We start from the raw sequence: 23,259 nt of genomic DNA, 5'->3' as shown, positions 1-23,259 counted from the left end.
ATGAAACACTGAATAACCATCAGGATTTAAGGCAGCATTTCATCATTTACTTTGGAAATATTTTGATGACTGTGGCAAACAAACAAACAAACAAATCTCAGCAACGTTGATTTCTCCTTGACGCCATCTACTATTTCTTCACGACTTCACTAAGCCATTTCACAAACACAGTATAGATCAGTCGGCCACAACAACCACTACAGCTGCTCTGCTTTGCTGGAGATGCAGTCCACCAAAACCTGCAATGGCCATTCTAACTAGTGTTTGACTTAAGACTGCTAAAAATAAAACGAGAGACAGAACTGCATTAAATTGATGGAGACATTTAAACATCAATACATGCCACTCAGTAAATCTACTCTTCCTTTTTCCCACATTTTTAACTCTCAAGTTTTCAAAAGTATTGGCTTGCCAAAACTCCTGTTAATTCACCTCCTCCTACTTTGCTTTTGGGTGGGAAAAAATAATCACCTGAAGTGAAGAATCTCTGAAGCAGCTAGCAATCCTGTCACTCACTCACCCCCCGCCCCCCCCCCCCAAAAAAAAAAAAAAAAAAACAACAAAAATCAACAACAAAATAAACCCAAACCAAAAAAAAAACCAAAACCACAAAACCAAGACAAAACCCAACCCAATAAAAAAACACGCACCAAACCAAAAAAAATGAACAAACCAACCTCCTAAAGCAACATCCCTTTCTTTAATCTCCTAATATGTAGAAACTGTCATGTTCCACAGTTAGAAATCAAGTAGCAGTAATTCTTAAAACAAACTGAGCATCTACAGTGCAATTGTGACTTGTAAAATGTCTCACTGACCTAGAAGCGTCACCACTCTTTGCTTAGAAAAAGTCATGCAACATCATGCACATCATGGTCGTGATTCAGATTTGCTTCTTCCAAGGAAAAAATTCTCTTTCAAACTTTTGAAAGCTTTCTTTTTCACAGTCAACTTGAAGGCTGACACTGTCCTAATAGGTGCTGTTTGTTTGCTTGTAAGTGGAAAATATAGTATCAAAAGCAGCCAAGAGCCTGGCCTCAGGTTTCCACCCACAGCCACATCAGTACCTGCTGTGATCTCCTCAGGCTTCACACACCTAGCGGAGGCAGGCTGGCTCAGAATTAATTCGTCAGAAAGCCACAAAGCCAGCCAGCCAGCCTAGCCTGAGAGCTGTGAAGCACTACATCACCTCACTGTTGGGGCAGTGTGCTACCAGAAATTGTCACCATAGGCTGCTGCACCAAAAGGGTGCGTTGATGGAACTTTTTAACAAACTACATACATACTACTTACAACTTCTAAGTACTTATTATTTGGGGAAGTTAAACTTTCAGACCCCAGGCTTCAAATGCTGGTGTCCAGCTGACGCCAGGTGTGTCTACATTATCACATGAAGTTCTGATCAGGTTTATACTTTTCAATTAAGCCCAGGTGTCACCATTTTCACACTCCAGTTTATACTGCAGAGCCATCTCAGAACCAGATTCTTTTTCAACAAAGGACGCACTTCAAGGATGGCTAGTGGCGTTCAGTTCCCAGGAATGGGCTAGCCTGAATTAAAACCCCCGAAGTACAGATAGTGTGAGCACTGGGCTGTCAGCACCATCCCTTCCTCTGAAGGTCCGTGCCTATCGTACGCTGGCCACAGAGCCGAAAAGCATATTTCAGCACCCAGGTAAAAGGGGCTTTATTACACAGATCCCAGACAGCCACCTCTGCTATTAACAAAACCAGTCACTTAATTTTCTTCTTCATTACTGGCTCATGTTTTGCTACTGTAAGACTCAAGCTGGTTTTTGCTTACCGCAGCATCACAGCAGAGATGGTGCGATTTTAGAGTACATCAAAGTAATTGTAAGTGCCCATTCCTTTAAAGGGAAAAGATGTGATGTGGCAGCAGTGATCTTACCATTCTCGCAAGCATCAGCCAGCCTCTAAATTTCAACTCATAAAATGACACCACTTCCTCATAGGAGCAGCATAAGAGGTTTTGGTGTCTGTTCCTCAGTGGGACGGTCCCCATGTACAACCGGCTGCACTCAGCACAAGTCATGAGCAGACCTCTCAACTTTCAAAAATCCTGCAATGCAGACAGGTTGTTCATGTAGCAGGAGTCTCTTTGAAATGGTCACGCTAAAGGCTCGCGTCCATGTCTGTGATGATAACTGGGGAACACATCTTTAGGAGCTGCCCTGAGAATGCCCCTTCTAGCAGACCCTGGGGGATTGCAGAGCAGTGCTGCAACGTCGCCTTTGCCCAGGATTAAGCCCGGACATACAAAGGAGGAGGCTGTCACTGACATCTGAAAAGCAAGCGCTGAGGCTGCTGAACATGCCCTGAGCAACTTCCACACTCCAGCCTTGAAGCCTGAGCAGCGCACACTGCGGTCGATAGTTTGCAGATTGCAGTCAGCCCCTTCCTGAAAACTAATGCCATGCCAAAAGTGGGGGAGCATATGCAGTGCCTACAGTTGGCTGTAATAGATGCCAGCTACACTCACAATGTTACCATCCTTCTACACATAGATTACTGCTTGTCTATTTATTATTTACGATTGTTTCATCTGTCTTGACATATAAACTGCAAGAGGTAAGTAGGCAGACAGATATGGAAAGAGCGAATGATTATCCAACTTTATCCAACTTTACCGCAGCACTCACAACCCACTGCCACTGTTCCTTTAAAGTGCTATTTCCAAACCAGGATTATCAGGATTATTCACCCATTGTACACAGGCATACCCCCACAGCCGGGCAGTGAGACCACGTCTCCTTTTCCCTTCTCTAGCAGCAGAAAGAGCAGTCTCTGATAAGGCTGCTCCACTGCAGCTAAGGCTTCAGAAAAAAAGAGACTTCATAAAAAGGAGTTCTAAAGGGAATCCACATTTTGTGCAAAGATGCAAATCTGATATCAACAAAAAAACTCAAGATGAGCTTTTGGGAAAGTCCTTGGGTGCTGCATTGCACTAATCTGCCAATTTTGAGGCTGAGACCTGAGACAGCAAATCCTGTTTAGCTGCCACAGCCAGGAAGAACAGAGAGAAATGATTCAATGCCAGCATTTATTTTAGTTGAAGAGAGAGTCCTGAGGAGAGAAAGGTTTCTGCAGTTTAGCCCCTACAGAAACCAAATCCATGGGAGCAGCTGCCTAAGAGTGACCAGAGGAAATCTTTCATCGAACCTTTTGCCTCAGCTTTTAGAGGAAGGGACTTGGATGTGACACCTGGTTGCTTCATATCTGCTCAGGTAGTCATTTTATAATTTGCTCTTCTAGGAAATGAATTCAGTCGCTAATTCATTCATTTTTTTAAACATCCAAACATCTTGAGGCAAGAAGTTTCACAGCTTAACCAAAAGTTCAGCAAAGGAATATATGCTTCTGTTGTCAAGCCATCACTTACTAAGATGCCCCTTGTTCTTGTAATGAAAGAGACAGTGAACAGCAAATACCTATTCAGCATTCAACACACACAATTTTTATAGGGCACTATCACATTTCCCTTCTCTCTTTCCTGTAAGAGGCTGGAGTGCCTGTCATTCCACATACAGGATCCATTTCATGCCCTGGATCCCCCTCCTTGTTGCTCCCCCTGTACATTTGCAGTTGTATTCTATCCTCCCGAGCCTGGGGGACAGCAGAACCGCAGGTGCCATGTGCCTGGAGCACTGAAAGCCACCTCAGCGCACACCATTCTGTATGTAACATCAGCATTATTCTTCTTAGGTGAATCACTTTACATTTGCCTGTGGTGAACTTCATATGCTCTTTTATTGCCTAGTCAGTCCATGCCATGAGTTCCTCCCACAATTAACCACAGCTGACCCTTGTCTTTTCTAACCAGGATAACTTGGTATGATCAGCACATCCTGTCACCTCAGTATTCACTCCCCTTCACAGGTCTTTTTACGACATGAACAGCACAGGTTCCAGCACAAACCCCCATGCACTGCCACTGCTGTCCTCCTCCTTCCACTGTGACTTCGGAACATCTATTACCTACCCTTACTTTCATCTCTACCAGCCCTGTGTGAAGGACCTTAACAAACACCTATCAGAAATCCAAGCAGACTATAGCTATCTGCCCTGTCTACATGCTTGTTATCTCCCTCTAAAGACTGTCAGAGCATGTTGATTCCTTTCCCTAGATACCATGTTCATATCTTAATAGTTTCTGTAGGTTTTGCTTTACATACCAACTTCACTGGCCACACCTTTCTGAAATCCTTATTTTGCTAAAAATATAACGTCATCTTCACATTTCACATCTTTCCATCGTCTATTATTGGAGCACTCAAGGAAAATACACTATCACATGAATAATTCAGCTATTTAATCCTTCAGTCCTTCTAGAGTTCTTAGGTGAATGGTGTCTGGTCCTGGCAGTGCATCATGGTTCATGCTGTCAGTTTCTCCTGCAATCTCTTCTACTGACACCGTATTGAGAAAATCATCTGACACCCTGCCAGGAAAGAAAGGTTCCAGCACAGAAACTTCTCCAAGCTTGCTTCACTTTGCAAAATATTTTTCCAGTTTTTCTGCTCTAGCCTCATCTCTGAACATTGTTTGTATACTCAGACCTTTGTTAGCCTCGCAGACTATTTGTTACATGAAGTCTTGTTCCAGGAACAAGTTGCTCAAGAGTAATTAAGAGAAAAACAGTACTGCTGGTGCAAGTATTTGTAATGTCTTCAAAAAGGCCCTGCACCAACACCAGAGGATTCCTAGCAAAGCCACATTTTGCTGCTTATCTGAAGAGCAGGTCAGAAACGTACACTCAAACGGGTGGAAACAACCTGTGTCTTTCTATGCTGTATTTACCAGCAGCTCAAGTCTCAAGTGTTGTCTTGTCTTTTTTTTTTTTCCTGCTAGTGCATTGATTTAAACATGATAAAACCCAATCCAGAGAATTACACTAAAATAAAAAAGTACAACGAGAATCCTGTTTATGAGATCCTCCGACAGACCTTGAGTGCCCTCTCTCCTAACTGCATGCACAATCCCCATTGCTGAATGATAATTTCATATTGTTTCAGGCTGCGTTTGTGTGGTAAATTGGTTTTAAAGGTTGAGTTTGTTTTTCCTGAAGAGCTTGAATGCCAATTAGCATTCAGCGTAAATATCACTCAGCTTTCAAACAGCATTATGAAATGCAAGAAGCATCAAGGAAACAGGAACTGCAGCTTTTGCCAGTTCTGCAGCCTGAGTAACCTTAAGCTCAGGTTCACAAGAGATCCACCCGATCAACTGGGGTGATCTATTTTCTGATACAGAGTTAAGAATAAGGCTCTATTGTGAGTTCAGAGCTGTTTACTACTGCTGATACTTAATCTTCCAGTCTCCTGGGAAAGAAGAAAGAACAAAGAGAAATGCATCTTCAGGCATCACCAGGACAGGTTTATTTCTCCTGTGGGGAGAACTGGTGACAAGTACAGCCTACAAAACAGATGGAAAGGAGTAAAATTTGCCAGCGAGCAGGCACCACGTTTGTGTTGCTGTGTAGCACTGCCGGCCATACAGGCTGCCCAGAAAGTCTCCTCCTTGTAAGGAGATCAATACTGTGACAGAACTGATAAATACACACATATTGCTGTCTGAGTAATCATGTGAACTTTTTCTTTTCTAATTTGCCCATTTAATACGTTAACTACAAATATATATTTCAGGGACTGGTGGTGGGTGTTTTGGTAGTTAGTTTTTTTCCCCTCTCTCTGTTGTTGGGGTTGTTGGGGTGTAGGTTTGGGGATTTTTTTTCCCTTGTTTGTGTTTTTTAATTCAAGATATGAGGGGTCTTGCTAGTCTTCTCCCTACTACTTTTCCCAGCTTTCTTTTCTTTTCAAACTGAAACTTTCCCACGTCTCCAGCTCTCAGAACGATACAGACTGGCAAAGGAAAAAAACAACAGCTTTCCCCTTCATGCCTTTCTAAAACATATCTATCAGCAGTTTAAGTGGCGCTTTTTTGGTGAACAAAAATAAATGAAAAACTAATGCTAAATTTCTGCTTAATTTTTTGTTCAGAGAGTTGATATAGGAAATGTTTTTCTTGGGTTTTTTTTGGTCAGAAAGCTGTTTGTTCTGAAAGTTAACTATGCACCCAGCAACACATTACCAGCAAAAGGGGCTCTGAAATGGAAATACTGATTAGAAACAATGATATCCTCCCCACTCTCCATAACTTTTACCATAAAAACGTCAGTCAGTATTGCGATCACTATAAATTAATATTTAGAATAACTGCATTGTTGCCAAAATCTTCAAATATATGCTTCTGCAATTCATTTGTAATGCCAATATATGTTGAATTATTAAACTTTTAAGTAATCTTTGAATATGTTAGACATGTATTTATCTGTGAATATCTCAGAGGTAATTAAGCTGAAGTTATTTACACATGAGAAATCTAAGCAGAGCTGTGTGGGAGTCAGAACTCCCTTTAATGGGACAGTCAGTAATTGTAACATCTCTCCATGTTCCACATCGGAATTATTCCATATGTTCCTACAAAACAATTTTCAATCATGACAATCATTTTAAAGCAAGACAACAGAATGCTAGAACTTCATCTTTTAAAACTGCTACAGGCCACAAAATACACTTCAAAAAGAAACATCATGAAAGCCAATACAATCCCACGGAATGTCTCTGTTTCGACAAAAAGGCATTTTTGGAAAACATTCACTGGCAAGCTTCCAACCAACTGCAAAAACTGATGTGTATTTTGACAGTAATAGTAACAGCTACAGTTGTATTCTGAATACCTCTTTTTCTCCTCAGGGCAACGTTACCTCATGTTACACAGAGCAAGAGAAATGACAGCAAGAAGTTTAGCTCGTGGAGAGTGCAAATGTTATTTTCCAGTTTGGATTCTAAAGGGTGAAGGGAAAGACTGTGATAAAATACAGAGGCAAAAAAATTAGCTGATGAACTAGAATGATCTTTTCACCCTGCAGAGCTTCTAGCTGCTCTGCTGACACGGAACAGTGCATTTATTAATTGTTATTTTATAAGAATTCCTGCAGAGCATGCTTTGGTAAGGCTGTAGGGCAATTCCAAAACCAGTTTTTATTCAAAGTGTTATGTCAGAAACTCTGAAAAGAAACGGCAGGGAAATCCTTTAAAAAACATAATGCTCTGGTCACTGTATTTTTCTGACACTTTTGCAGGAAGAGCTACATATTTTCTAATTGTGGCTAAACACGAGGTTGAGCTCTGCACTAATGAGCCTACAAACAGCAGGCTGGAAGGGACCCCTCCAGTCAGCCGTGGAGGTACTCCTGCTAACGGAGCTTCAGAGGGTAAGACCCCTCTACAAAGAGATGTCTAAAGTGAAAGGGACTCTACAAAGCAGCCCTTCACGAAAGTATTCCGCTATATTTAATACAGATATGCAAAACTCAGCATTAACAACCTTTTATTTTAGCAAAGCCCTGGCTCAATTAAGCATCAAGTTCACTATGAAGGGGAATCACGATGACAAGTGTCTCAGAATGCTCCTGGATCATCAGAAGGATATGAAGTCACTTTTTTCACCATTAGGGAAAACTTTTACTCTTAACTTTACCTTTCGACAACATCCTCTCCGTTCCAGCAGGTTGAGCTGTCTCTCATCACCAGGTCTCCATCACACAGCCTTTCTGCTATAGAGGCATAAAAGGTTCGGGATCGCTTCATGTAATTGATGAACTCTCTGTAATGCAGGAAGAACACATTTAACAACAGAACAGCAAACTCAGGGTTTAAGCCCCCTGTCAGCTTAACTCTCCACATGATTCAGAGTTTAGAACCCTTACAGAAATAAGTCGCCCAAGTTAACTGATTTCTATTTCTACGCATCATCCAGTCTTACCTAGTCCTGCATTAATACACATTATTGCACACAAAGGGTAGCTTTAAAAAATTACATTAATACATCCCAACACAAAATTTGGAGGGGAAAAAAAAAAATCTACGGCCACTGTTTCCCTATAAACAGGTTTAAAATGATGACAAAATATCACCATTAAAGGATTATGCTTTTTCTTTTACTAGAAGTGAATATTTCACCATTTCCTGCACATGCGTGAGATGAATTAAGAACACTGACAACAACCTCCTGGGTGTAAAAGGCTTCCTAAAGCCAACATCCCATCCCAAAACCTGCAATATACGATAAGCACCCCACACCTGCAGCAACAGTACAGAAAGTCATCTCCTTGAGATACGGTGGGGCCGATTCCTCCCCATCATCACTACCCATGTCACATTCTTACTAGAAAGGAAACTCTCCCTCCCCATGTCTGGCAGCTCTCTCGTTAAGAGGAGGCTGTGCCCGCTGCTTTGGCGAGTAACCAGAACTCCTGGCCAGTACAAACAGCCCATTTCTAATCATGTGTGTTTGGAAAAATGCCTTGTAGGCAAACGGCTGCCTTTTTTATAATCTGATTATACCTATAAAGTGTATCTCGCTGAGGTAGCCATAAAAATAAACTGTAACAAAACAAGTGTTAATTCAGCACACAATTAAAGAGTATTTCAGAATGAGAAATTACCCTGCCTCCTCCACAGCTTTGGAAGCTCCTGTTCGGTATAAGGGGTTAGAGATATTGAGAACAAGGTCAAAAACTGAGGTAGAGCTATCAGGGAGTTCTCTGCTTGTCTTGGAAGCCCCCCACCAGCCCCACTGGGAAGGCCAAAGGGCTCACCCTGGTTTTCAGGGTTTCTTCCAGGCAGGCTGTCAGGGAAGCACCAGGAAGAGGTACCTGCGGATACAGCTGGATGGAGCTTGGCACAGAACCAGTCAGGATTTATCATTCTCTTGGGAGCAAGGTGCTTTGAACCATATCAAAGTCCACCGCTAGGTATCTATAGGTATCTATAAGGTTTAGGCAGTGGTCATCTCCCCCCATAGGTCTCTTTACACTTTCTCAAAAGCGTTTTGCCATCCCATTTATCTCATGTATGGTGAAATCCTGCTCTAGATCAATAAGTCATTGCAGGGTCCTAAAAAACTGCATTACCCTACCAATGCAAGAAAGCTGTTATTTTAAGCAAAGAAAAAGGCTTTTGGGGGGTTATGATCAGCACTTCTACCTCTTCACCACCAACTAAAGGACATGAGCTCTGGCTATTTATACAGTAAAGCCAGGCCCAGGCAGAAGGCCACCCACCTGGCAGAATAGCCTGAGTATCAACTAAGCAACTGTGAAAGGTGATGCAGGTGCCAAAGATTTTACGGGTTCTAAAACAGAGTATTCTTTGGAGGAGGAAAAGAGCAGCCTTTAGGAGTCTAAAGCTTGTCTTCCTCAGCTCGCCCCAAGAGGCTTAAACTCCTTTGCATTTTGAGCCAAGCAGGGCCCTGACATCTTGAAGTAGCATCTGAGCAAATGCAGAGATCTGTGTCCAACTCCTAATCCTAATGAGGGCAAATATTTACTTTTCATCGGTATAAACCTAAACACTGTCAGGCAGAAAATGTACAGTTTGCCATTGCCCCGCAGTATAAAAACAGTAATCAAAAGTATGGCGATTCCTAGAGTACAGCTGGAACAGCAGCTGACACTGCAGATGAGCTAAGCGTAGAGACAAAGTATGTCACCTTGTTTTCATTCTTACCGAGAGATTTTTTTCAAACTTCTTGATTTGTCATTCTTTGAAGCTTTCAGAGGCAGAGAACTGGAATAGGCCGGGGAGAACAAGCATCAATCAGGAGAGGTTGGGGAGTAGGGGAGAAGCAGGAATTCAGGCAAATGAGGAAAAGAAATGAGAAACAAAAGAGAAAAGTAAAAATTATTTGAAAGAAAGGTCATCAAGCACATGCATAGGATAATATAAGAAAACAAATAAGGAGGAAAATTGTCATGAGATTTTTCCAAAGCATAGATGCAATTAAAAATGTCAATGCAATATTGGAAAAAAATACACAAGTGAGATTGTTCCTCCCAATCATTTTCAAGTAAGACCACAATTACAAATGCAGCACACAGAGCAAAAAGCTGAAAATAAATTCAGTGGTACTTAAATTAACTATAACTGATACCAAATGGAAGAACTGTAAATATATGAAGCTATACAAGAAAACAATAGCAAACAGTTTAGAATGAGAACCATGGGAAGGGGATACAAATGAGTAGCATTCATTTTCTAGTACAATGAGCAATTTTCTGTCTGTTAATGAATAATGTAAATATAGATTTGTTTGCTGTTCAGTTCTGGTCAGATTTCACTAGGAAAAAAACAGACAAACCAAACAAGAGCAACTCTACAGACGAGCTCTAAGGTTATATTGGAGAAAGAACTGTGGAAATAACCCTGTTAGTTATTTAGTGCAAATGCATTTTGTGGCACCGATATGCTGAGGTCCCTTAATTAACATCAATCATTGTATTAAAATATATGTATTTAAATGCAATATATTTATGTTTATGTATATGTATAACTATATGTGATAAATATATGTATTTAAATGTATTTAATGTACATATATTTAAATATATGTGTTTAAATACTATAAACATTGTATTTACCATTAACATCATGACGCAATTTTCCACTTACATGATTCGATACCACGTTCTACTCTCTCTTGCACCTGTACTCTCATGTATAAAGTAATGTTAACAGCTGGATTAACACATGCCTGCAAACAGGTTCAATGCTATTTCCCAGTCCAGTTAACCCTTGCTGGAGAGAGTAAGCATCACCTTCAGCAGCTCTGAGGACACCCAGATGATGGCAGCTTTGTCTTTGTCCTTTCTGGGAGCTAATGGCAGGGGTGGCCACGGGAGAGACCTGCCCTGATCATCAGGTGAGTGTCACCTGCCATCACTGAAGCAGCGATTCCAACATAGCCAGTCAAAAAAGGAAATAAGAATTTGTAACAGGAAAAATCTGGACTTGCTGAAACTTCTGCCTTGGCCAGTCAGTCAGAAACGTTGGATTCATTTCCACAGTAAGTTAATTTACATTTGGCATTAATAACGTGTTTTGTACTAGCACTTAAATATTCATATTTTAATAATATCATGTGATGACTGACATAATAGGTAGTTAATCTTAAATAAAATAGATGCCATCAACTTCAAACATTCCCAAAGAAACTCAAATAATTTTATTTTTTTTAGATGTATATAAGGACCCTAAGTTTACAGTATAACAAAGAAATCCCAACAAAATATCATTACAAAGCCTGTCTCCTCCAATGAGGAACCTAATGTCATGTTACAGTTTTATTAAAATATTTTCATATACAAATCTGTAACCAGTCTATGTTTAGTGGTTTGAAATATTTCATGCAGCAGACATGCTAAAAGGCAGGTTTTCAACTTTGCTAGGAGTCCGGACCCTGCCCAGAATAGTACTTTGTGCTGAACTCAGCAATAACATTCCAATTTACTGATTGAGATTCTGCACATGCTATGTACATTCCCTGTACCATCGTATGGTTTTAATTTTCTTGTCATCTCTATTACATATTGTAGTAACCTCCACATTAAAAAAATGACTACAGCAGCAATCCTGCCAGTTTCGGTTAATCCCTGAATACGATTGTGTAATGAAAAAAAAAAAAAAAAAAAAAAGCTGTGCTTTTCAGCTTAATCAGAGAGGGAAAGGATCATGCAACATTTATTCAAGCTTCAGCTTCTTGCACTATTGTCCCTGACACTTAAGTGTTTTATAACTAGAAATATGCAGGAATGGAATCCAGAGGGAAATAAAGATGGGAAATCTCCCAGGAACCCATGAGAGTAAGAGGAGCAGAAAAGGGTTCAACAACTGCAAGAGAGGACCCAGTTGCTACGTGAATTCAGGAACCACGCAGGATCACACTGTGCAGAGCAGCAGAGGGTGAGGGCTGCCTCCCGCCAGGCTCCCAAAGGTTAACCTCAGTCCGAAGCGGTAAAGGCAAAGAGCCACAATCTTTACAGCCCCACTTTCCAACCGCACGAGCAGCCTTCACTCTACTGAGCAGCTGAAACCAGAGGTTCTCAGGCTTTTTGGAAGAGCAGCTTGGCGATACCTTTGGAGCAAACGTACATACGCAGGTATGGGCTGTTCGGCACTAGGTTCCTAAGGGCATCTCTAAGCAGGTACCACAGAAGAGATGAGAGGCCACCTTATCGTGGTGTCTCCTACAGATGTGCCAACCAGACTGATGCTTCTCTTCGAGCTCGGGGATATTTTGATTAAGGTAACGAGCCACAGGTTTTCTGTTTGCTTGGGGAGTGCTGGCTCATTCCTTCTCTTTTTCTTTCCTTATTCTAAAAGGCAGGAGTCACATTCTATATTCCCCTTAAATCAAGGATCATTTGGAAGGATGCCTACTACACAGACCAGACTCACTCAGGCCAATTCCTATGTGACCTCATACCTAAACTGACAGCCAGCTGATGATATTGCTCTTCATTTTTTAAATCACCAGAAGGAACGGCACCAAAAAAGATTCACATAATTTCTCTCATAATCTAGATCCCCTGTAGCAGTTATCACTTTAAGTGCATTTTGCACAACCCTCTGCAGGAATGATTTCACCCATCCATTATAAAATTTTAGTACCTAAATTGCATTTTATTGATATCATATGTGATTAGATGATAGATGATGAACACCACAGCGATGTAGCCAATCACTGTGTATTTCACTCTACTGTTTCACAATCATTTCCAAGAAGCAAAGTACAAGCTTCACACCATGTGTTTTATAGGAAGTTGTGGAAAATTTGATAATATTTTCCACTTCTTACTAATTATGGCATGGCTCCATCATTCATTGTTGGTGCATAGGCTCTCCACAATACCTGTCAACACTGTATTTCAGTAATGCTAATTTCATAAGGATGCCCTTAGTTTGGGGTTTTTTGATACATTAATTTTCAGGGTGCAGACTAATTTTGGGAAACTGTCTAATTTACAATATATTAGTTTCAGTGTATTCTCATTTCCATCTACAGGCCTTACATTTTAAAAGGTCAATATCCAAATAATTCTAGATGGTTGGGAAGGGGAAGGAGCAGATCTCAGGTGAGAAAGAACTGCTGTCATGCCACTCAAGACACCAATTTGTAGCTGTTGAAGAGGTTACCCATTAATAGGCAGATAATTCTGCCTTTCTGGTTGCCAGCACGTAAATCTCAGTGAAGTCAATGAGTTATGTGGAAGGTGGCCTAGGGCTCTGCATTTTTAAAAGCATACTTCATTAATTGTACTACAACTTTTCTTTGGATTATTACTGCTGAATTTATTAATTTAATTTCCTTAATGCTCTTTTCTCTGATTTGCATGGTTAAAATTGATTAGCTCCAAGCACTAGAACAAACTGTTGTGTTTTGGTTTTAAATTACAAAGGGATAAAAATACCGCTATCACTCAAATAGCTTAGCTTGCTGCTATTACTTTTTATCTTTTAAAGCAGTGTTTGTTTCATTCATGCAAGCTTAGATTATAATTAAAATAGAGATGGATAACACTCTCATCTTTACAACTCAAACTCCAGAATCCAGGCTATGGATTTTATGCTAATTTTAACATTGCTGTCTGTCATCCACGTATCCAACATACGGAGATAGACACTGAGTCCCTAAGCAGATTCGATACTGTTCTCTGATAGAGGTGCAAGCCCAGCATGATTCCACTCACTTTGCTGGTTGTTCCAGATTAATACCGGTGTTACAAAGAACAACATGTTAGCCAGAAATAAGTCACTGTGATTTTATGGTCAGTTAGCCCTGACATCTACTCATGAGTGGGACTGAAAAGACATCCTTCCCTCCCCACTTACAGTTTACAGAAAACCAATCCAGGAGCTAGGCGAGGGAAAGCAAAAGAGCGAGCAGGAGATCTGGGAGCAGCGCTACTCATGCCAGGGCCAGCGGCAGCAACTCAGCTGTCTGATGTCTCAGCTGGCACGCGGCTGAAGAGCAGAAGCCAAGACGGACACAACAAAGCTACACAGAAATGCTTCTGCTCTCTCTCTGTTATGCAACAAACCCAGGAGATTGTAAGGGATCTTATTACTCCTGCCCAGCCCTGGGAAACGAGGGACTGACTGTATGCCAGGTTAATGACTCTTTCCTTTTCACCCCTTTCTCCTTCCCACCTCTGCCCCTGGATAAGCCCAAGTCCTTGAGGACCTAAAGGGCAGTTGTCTTTTAAGTAATTTAGACTCCACTGCCGAAATTACTCAGAGTTTATTGAGGAAAAGTTTTCATCGTTTTCACTGAAAGTTTCTGGAAATAACAAACCCCTTGGGGCTAAGCAACGACATCAAGTCTGGTCGGTAAAAAGCTTTGCTGGTAGACATGTGCAAAGCAATAGCACAGGGACATCTGTGCAACTGTCAGTGGTGGCAACAGCTGGACAGCACACAGGCAGGGCGACAACTCTGGCTCTGGCTGAGACGCTACGGTGCAAGGAACCATTAACACAAATCACGAGGCAGAGAGTTTCTTTCACAGCAGCTATTGCTTAGGGTTACCTTCTTTTATTGTTCAGACTAGTGTGAGCCATCACAAACGTCTGGGTTTCAGTCGCCTCCTTCACTGGCACTATATTGTCTGATGACAGGTTCCCTTCTTGTCGTTTGGGCTGTCCACACACTTTATCAACCTGTACGAAAGGAAGGGAAAGGAAAATTGGGTTTGAATGGAGAAACTGATTTACAATTGCCCAAAGGTCTGCTTATTCCTTGTGGTCGGTGTTTACTGCAAGAGAAGGTGTCTGGGTGAGAGAAAGAAAGGATTCTTCTTTCCAGGACCTGGAAACTTGTCCCCTGCATCAGAATGACCAAATTACAAGGCAGTGCAAGGAGCAATGTTACCTGAAAGCCAACAGACATGGATTTGTCACTGGATACCTGGACTATAGCACGCCTAGAAACAGACTGAAATAGCAACTGATGGAAACATTGCCAAACCAATCTATCACAATCAAAAATCATCTCTTTAGAAACATACCTGGAGTGTGAAGGTACATAGATTTTGGTGGAACATCTGCCCTGTATATAAAAAGCAGTCTATTTGGGGTTTGAAAAGGCTTGTAATCAGAAGACAACTGAGTCTTCCAGCCTTTAACTGGACAACGGTCCCTTAAAACAAGGAAATTAGCAAAAGAATTCAGCATCAACTGAATCTTTTCAACAAATCAACAAAAATATTTTCTTGGACAAAACAGAACAAAAAGAGAAGTTCCAGGCCTTGGAATCACCAGTGCCTTGGATCCTAGGTTTGGAACATGGCTCAGCCATTTGCTCTTACTGCCCTTTGGGAAGCTTCTCATAGGGGATTTGCTACAAGACCCCGAAGAGGCAAGCTGGTGCTTATCCTCTGCACACCGTAGATCTGACACTGCTCCTGCATCCTGCTACCTTTATTTGCTGTAACAGCTTTAAGTGACAATAGTAAGACCAACTTCTTCCCTTTCTAATCCACAAGTAAGTTATCTGTAATGTTTTCACCTACACTTAAATCCTCAAGCAAAGACAAAAAGAAATCCTAGTGTGGGCATGGTACTACCAGAGACCTTAATCACACAGAATCCATCATCCCACACAGCACCGATTCTGATATCCCTTCTTCAGTTTTCCATTATAACCAGAGTGAGATCGATTCTTGCTGCTCTGTGCATTCTACTGCATCTTTAAAACCCTTACTGAGTCACAACTGCCTATCTGCAGAATATTTCAGACCACAGAAGACGTCAAATCGTTTTCTCTGCCCCTTTGCACCACTATGATGTATACGATCGTGGAAGTACAGCACAATTTTCTTTACCTTTGCCCATTTCCTCCAGGAAAGCTACTGCTATGTAAAGCTAAGACATTTCCCTGTGAAAAAAATAGGGCAATTGAATATGAAAAGTTGGCAGCTGTACAGGCAGGACACTTAACATCAACTTTAGTTGTATGAGTTACAGCCTGGTCCAGTATAACGTGCTGTGAGGAACCTAAAGCTGTAGCAAATGAATGAGAACATACTGGATCCATCCTGACGTATCTCTGGCAGTCAGAGCGAGAGCTAGCTGCCTCAGTCAACACCACGCGCTGTGTATATCGTTTTGGTCTCACCAGGAACTAGCACAGCATTGTTTTAAAAGAACTTTTTGAAATAAAATAGTCTATTTCAGTCCCTTCTAAACTTCTAAGAAGAAAAAAACCCCACACAACCAAAAATACTCCACCACAACAGCAAAACTCTCTATGCAGATGAAAACATAAACCAGAAATGCTTTTGGAGCCTTTTGGATCTGGACAGAGGGTTTAACACAGCTGGACCACATTCCTGTACATGATGCTTGCTCTCCTGTGCCCCGTGTTTCCCAGGTCTCCTACAGCACGCAGACCCAAATTCCCAGCATAGATTTCTGCAAAATCCATCTTAGATTACATCATGTCACTAAAGTTCACGTCGTCAAATTACATACACCTCAAGTCTAGTCACTATGGATTTAAGACAGTTTTAACCAACTAATACCAGGGAGGTTTGGGAAAGCAATGTGGTTCTTGCATACATAATCAATGAAAACCAAGTTGTTTTGTTTTCCTGTGAGAAGTTTCAAACAGATTTAAAATCATCATTTTTGTAGCAAATCGATAATTTAAACATCCAAATGAAAATACTCACTTTGTTTTGATTTATATTTTTGATACCATAGAAATAAAATGACTCTTTCAGTTGCAGAAGTTTCAATATTTTCTATGCCAAACCTTAACTTTGGGGTTTTCTTTTTACCCAGTAATAACAGTTTGCTGCATATTAAACAAAGCCACAGTATTTTAAGAAAACAATATTTCTCAGTGGAAAATTTTAACCAGTTTACTCCATTGAAAAGAAAGTAATTCGTTAAATGAAAGGCTAAATCACATTCACACTTTTCTGTCTTGTAGGCTTTTTAGTGCCTTTCTTCTCATTAATATCCTAAGAAACACTAGCAATGCTCCATAACTTGAACTACAGAACAAACAATTTAGTCTGAGGTGAAGATGGAAGATAAAATAATGATACAGTATTTGTAATATCAGTAGCTCTTACATGTCTCAGCTGAAGATCCACACTGAGTTTTACCGGGAAGAAAAAAAAAAAAAAAAAAGACGCATGAGGCAAGTCCCTGTCAAACAGCACCTGACACTTAAAGGAACAAAAAGTGATGGGAAACTGGTGCAAAGGCACCAAGTGATTTCTGCCCATGGCAGACCCCAGCTTGCCCTGCACACAGGCAGTGCCCTGGCCCAGACCCAGCTCCAGGCTGGTCCCACCTCGGCTGCAGGAGCCCGGCCGCCCCAGCAGGACCAGGCTGGCAGCCCAGCAGCCCTCCTTGCTTCCCACTCCTTCCAGCATGAAGTTTCTTCAAAGTTAGCATGGATCATCTTCTTCATTCCCAGCCTCTTCGGGGCAGCAAGGATGCAGGATTTCAGCCCGCCGCTGCTCCCGTGGTGTGTACAGGTGGTTGGAAAACTCATGTCAGTGAGTGTGGGTGTACCCTACACCTCTGGATGCAAAGACCAAACTCATTCCCAAGAGACTGTCACCCATCGACCTTGAGTTATCCCCGTTTGGCATGTTTATTTCAGATTTTGGATGAATTAAACAGAAACCTGATTTTTATTTTTTTTTATCTTTTTTTTTTCCCATGTGGACTAATTTTCACATCTTACTGAAATGGGTATTTTTTCTTCAAAGTAAAATAAGAAAAAGGCTGAATTTTACCAGCTAGGTTTGGCCGTCACAAAATTGATGGCAAGAATGAGAACAGTCATGTGAAGAAAACCTTCTTAAACATCCAAACCAGGCCATTTACAAAGAATGAGTTAATGTTGTTTAAATTAAATGCATGGCATTAAAAAAAATAACGTGTTTTCTGGACCTGCAGCATCTGGAACCTCCTGCTACAAATTACCTGTCTGTTAACAACAGTAAGGAATAAGGAACATGGAGGGTTTCCATCCCATCTAAGGGTACCTGAGAACTGCCCTGTCGGTTTAACTTGGAGCTGATGAACCAAACCTCACCTCCCGAAGGAAAAAACAGCACCACTAAAAATGGTGACTGGGATTTTAAAGATTTATTTCCTTGTAAGTTCGACTTACTGCTTCCAAGTTATCTCTTCAACTGACAGTGTAAACTAGGTGACTTTTTATTTATTTAAACAGAAGCTAACTTTCCTAAACTGGCATTGAACATTCTAATTTGACACAATAAGAAAAAAATTTAAAATACTGTGAAAGGCAAGAGAACCACAAAACATTAGCTGCAAAGAACTGGCAATACGTGTAATAAAATTTAATAAAAATTACAGAAAATCCATTGTTCTTTCCCAAATTAGATTTGAAGTACTCACAATAATCAGAAATCAATGTAAAGAACAACTGGGCTTATTTATTTCTGTGATTTTTTTTTAAATCTAAAAATAAGCCTGCCAATCTTAAACTACAAACCGATAGAAAATTATCCCTGATTAACTATAACAACACTAAGGTCATTCCTCTTGTCTCTTTGATGATACTTAATCAAGTCTGCCTTCTAGCAGTGAAAACCTATAGCTGAAAACTAGTATTTCTCATACCTCAATTATTTTCTTAATTATCAATAATGTTTCAGATTCCTACACAATTTTCTCTGGATTGCAGGTTTTTTACTTATACAGCAATGATTCTTCTTAAATATCTATCTTTCTTACAACATAGCTACATTTCTTCTCCTGTGTACTTTCCTTTGTGATGAAATACAAAGTCATATATATATATATGTGGATTATTTGACCTCTTACTATTTGCTCTTATAAAAAAAATGACCATTTACAATTATTGCAGAGGCTTAGCAAAATAAATCAAAAAAATCTCATCCAAAATCTTTTGAACTCCTGCAGCTTGAGCAACCTTAAACATTGAGGTCATATTTAATACACCTAATATAATCAAACAAGGGGAAAATGTCATGCCCTTCTGGATACCAAGAGACTCTTATCTCTCTAAAGCAGGGGACATTTTCACTAGCTCAGAGCAGTAATTTTCTTTGATTTTGTAACAGGAAGCTCGGTATTTTAAAATACAAGATTTTCCAAGTGATTGGGCTTTGAGTTATCATGAAAAAGCTGACACGTTTTCCAGCAGCTTCCCACCCACCCCGACCTGTAACCCAACTCAGCTCTGAAAAACCCGCATCTGGGTAAGCGGCTCTGGCAGGTCACCCCCCTGCACCCCGATTCCCGCAGGCTGCGCAGGTGTTGGCACCGCCGCATCCCAGCAGGCGCAATCACGCAACGCACTCAAATCACAGCTGCAGCTCGCTGGTTCCAGCCGCCGCGTTGGAAGTGAGGGAAGCAAGAAACACTGGGCTGTGGGGGAATCAGGTTTGCATTTCCAGACTTGCACGTTCACCGCAAAATATCATTTCCTTTGGGTCAGACATACCCTTATCCCCTGATTACCAACGGCATAAGACACCAACAGATATTTTGTCGGTTTTTGTTGACCAAGCAATCGCCCAAAGTTTATTATGTAAATACAGAATCCTCTCCTTTGCAGTGGCTGTCACCTATTACTATAGTTTTGTTGCAAAATGTCCATTTCCAATGCTCAAAAGATGAGTGGGAGCACATTTGATAAAATGTAAGCTGGGGCTTATTGCACCTTGCCACTGCTTATAGCTTAGCAAACAAAATCTTGCACTCCATAGAGAGGCAATGAAGAGAGAATAAGGAAGATCATTACGGTAAGACCTTTGATCTTGCCTTCTTTTAAATATTCTCTCTCTTACAGAATATGTTACCTATTATAAATGCAGTGTTTTGCTGGTAGCAAAGTTCAGCAATACATAAACAAACTATGGGATTACTAATTCATTTTCCTACAGGAATATGTTGTATTTTACTCGGGAGGGGAGCATTCTCCTCTCTCTCATCCTGAACCTATCGGATTGTTTAATGTAGATTAATTTTCTAAAGACTTCTGAAAACTGGCAGTTAGAGAAGTTGACCATTTTTAGGTACTTGAGATTCCTCCAAGGAGAGCAGTAGCATGAATTCCTCAGGGGCAGAAAAACCTTCTGTCAGAGTTGACGCTTACTTAGACATCAAATAATTCAGCCATGGAATTTAAATCCATAAAAAATGAGGCTCTGTGTGTTCTCCGCTGCCTCTGGAAACACCTGTCTTTAATCAAGTAATTTGAATTACAGCAATATTTCTAGGTTCAGTTTTGGAATCAAGATACGAATGTGCCAGAAATAAACAACAGTCCTGTAAAAGAAAGAGCTCACATTCGGAGGAAACAAGGAGATGCTATAGGCATATCCTGAAAAACATGGACAAGTACAAAGAGATTGAGATACAGATTGTCCTCATAATTTTTATGAAACATCTGGGCTCCTGTTACTCTTATGTCTCACAATCTTCCTCAAACAAAAAAAAAAAATCAACAGGAAAGTAGTCTTAGCAAGAATGCAGAAGTAATGGAGCACTCTTTAACATAACTGACATGGATTAATTGATGCTGAAACAATTTTCAGTTCCCCAACTTAACCCCATCTATTTCAATGCGCTTATCCGCTCTGGTGAGCTACTGCTCTGCACCCAAAGCCAGGGAAATCCTGCCTCCTGTACAAATGCCCAGGGATGAGGCACCTGAACAACCAAACTGGGAGTATCTTCTTGCTTCTCCCTAACTGCAAAAGACAGACTGTCACAGTGCCAACACAGAAAGTGCCTCCTGTCTCAGAAAGATTTGGAAACCATAACTATAAAAATCCTCAACATCAGCTTGCAGAGTTGTTTGACAACAAGTTATAGTTTAAGACCCTCACGCTTTTTCTCTGGGGACTATATCCCCCATACAAAAAGGGAAAAAAATGTTTAAGAATTATTTAGAGTCTCAAAAAGCTGGAACTTCAAATCAGTAACTCCAGAAAGCTCTAATAAATTCCCTGGCTAAAAATGTAGACTATAAACTTTAGGCATCCATTTCAAGGTCAAGGAATGGCTGAAAAACTCAGAGACCAGTTATACTTCAGCCACGTAGCAGAGCTGCTAGAGCAACATTCGCCCAGAACAGGAATGAAGCTGCCACGTGCCAGTAAAGAACAGGGAGAAGCAAATCACAAACCTGAAATGATTCCTAGGTCTTTCGATGGGAGAACATGTACCCTTTTGACAGTTCACACACTAATGTCTTCCTTAAGGCAACACCTGATTACTGCCACTTCCTTAATGAGCAGTAGCCAAAAAGATCTCAGAGGACCTCCCCAGCTGTATGGTAGGTTCAACCAGCTGGGAGCTGGACCAGTAACATGTATGCTGTCCCATGCTTCCCATTCCAAACTCAGAAATGCATTGCCATTTTACAGGTATACATATAAATAGGGAGGTATGGGGAGAAGCAGAATTAATTAGTCATACGAACTTCCAATATTTTATAGGATGCCAACTCACCCAAGCTTCAGGTGCAGGTTTCAAGCGTATTGAATTTAGAGGAGAATAACTTACATGGCTGCAATCAACTTCCTCTTACATTTTCCCAAGGGTCCAACCTGAGGTATTACAAGGCCAAGAAGTACTCCTGGATGCCCTTATAAATAGTGTTGCTTAAAGATTTTGTTCACCTGTTCCACAATTCATCTTTTGAACTAAGAAGCTCACATTTCCAGATTACTAGATATATATTAAGGTAAGTGTTCAGCAAAAGGGGAGTAGCAGTAGTATTCTGCAAACAGGCCTGAAACTGGCTCCTGAAAAGAGAGAAATACGTGATATTAGAAGGTTTTGTGGTTGTGTGAATTGACATCGCTGTCTTTTGTAGGCTCTGTGTGCAGCAGAAGAGACATCCTTCCAGGCACCGACACTGGGCACACACAATGGTCAAAATCTGCAGCAGCTACTCAACGGGATCAAATCCTGCAAGGCCTTCTCCCAGATTAAAAATGCAAAGGACGAATAACAAGAATTTGAGGCCTTATTCTAGAACAACATTAAGATAGAGCAGGTAGATAATCTGTACTGAGCCAAGAGACTGGGCATGCCACAAAGCCTGCATCTGCATGCGTGCATACAGTCTTTGTTCATAGGGATAGTAGGTTGAGGATTTCTGGAAAAGTATAAAATAAAGAAATATGTCACACTATCAAACATTTCAAGAATTCTATATAGCTTATATCTAACAAATTTTTACCATAAATTACAATTATATTCTTTTATGCTCTCACTGGCTTTTAAAATTGCATACACTGGTCAGGATATCGAACCATCCGCAGTTAAGCTCCATGTGTAAAATCCTTTAAGCACACATAAATCAATAACTTGGTCTATTTTGTTAGGATTTTTTGAAACATTCTTGTTCAAATCATATATGTATTTACCCAGCTGAGAAGAGCCAGCAGTAATAATTTATAAATCCAAACCAAAATACTCACAGCACCTGAGAGGTAATGACAGCCTCCCTCCTCCCCCACAACACCCCCAAGATCCAGGACTAATCTTTTCCTGGCCTTCGTTAGTTGTGACATTTGTCCTTAGATATTGACAACCTAGAAAGGTTAAGCTCAATTTTATAATTAATTACAATAATCAAGTATGGAAGGAAAATTCCATTGGGAATCAATCCAAGTGAGTCACTTTAAGAGCTCTCAGAAAAATTAGGTAATTTTAAAGATAAGAAAAAAATAAATTAAAATATTTTATTCAAATTTCCCTTTTACCACATTTCAAATTAATTAACAGTATATCCAAATGGTACCGCACATTATGTGTTTATTATTTATTCTCGAGTGAAAGTCATTATTAAAATATTACTGGAATTTCTTTTATCACTGCAAGCTTAAAATGTAACAAAGGAAAACCCTTCATAGTTTGCTCTTCAAAGGGTCAATAACCAAGTATAAAAAGTGGCGGAGAAAGATCATACACCTTACAAAAACACACACACACACACATATATATAAAGGAAAAAACACACGTATCCTTTCAGAGCTTTCCCTACTTCCCAAGAGTTCTCCAGACTAAGCACCAAGCTGCTGCAGTTATCGCTGCAGACACAAGTCCCCAGCACAGAGTGGCTCCCAGTGCCAAGGCGGTACCACCACCTTGGTACCATCACCAGCTGGCCCCAGCTGGTGCAGCAAGGCTGGCACCACCCCACCTCTGCTGGCAGGACCCAGTGGTGATACTCCTTGGCCCTCTGCAGTCACAGCAGCCAAACGTCAGCGTTGAGCTGAGCTGGTTAGAGAGCACCACCACTGACTGCGGTGAGGGCTGGCAGCCTCCAGCAGCAAGGGACTGACAAGCAGAAGGGATCGTACCCATCA

At 40.8% G+C, this 23,259-nt stretch overlaps 1 protein-coding gene across 4 annotated transcripts in view; it reads right to left on the bottom strand.

Annotated features, from left to right (window-relative positions):
* LOC308072596 (glypican-5-like) overlaps window positions 1–23,259 on the bottom strand; it is a 394,857-nt gene that overhangs the window by 250,652 nt on the left and 120,946 nt on the right. For 2 of the 4 annotated variants that reach the window (XM_080409680.1, XM_080409682.1), the window contains exons 4-6: window positions 14,448–14,578; window positions 9,591–9,650; window positions 7,561–7,686 (exon numbers count right to left, since the gene is read on the bottom strand). In XM_080409680.1, coding sequence (XP_080265806.1) covers window positions 7,561–7,686; window positions 9,591–9,650; window positions 14,448–14,578 — 317 coding nt within the window. The remainder of the gene's footprint in view (window positions 1–7,560; window positions 7,687–9,590; window positions 9,651–14,447; window positions 14,579–23,259) is intronic. The other 2 variants (XM_080409681.1, XM_080409683.1) reach the window with 1 other exon arrangement.

This window comes from Falco punctatus (genome assembly GCF_963210335.1).
Source record: "Falco punctatus genome assembly, chromosome: 13".
Classification (NCBI taxonomy): Eukaryota; Metazoa; Chordata; class Aves; order Falconiformes; family Falconidae; genus Falco; species Falco punctatus.
The sequence above is the reverse complement of the archived record's forward strand: the minus strand, read 5'-3'. Positions and strand labels throughout refer to the sequence as shown.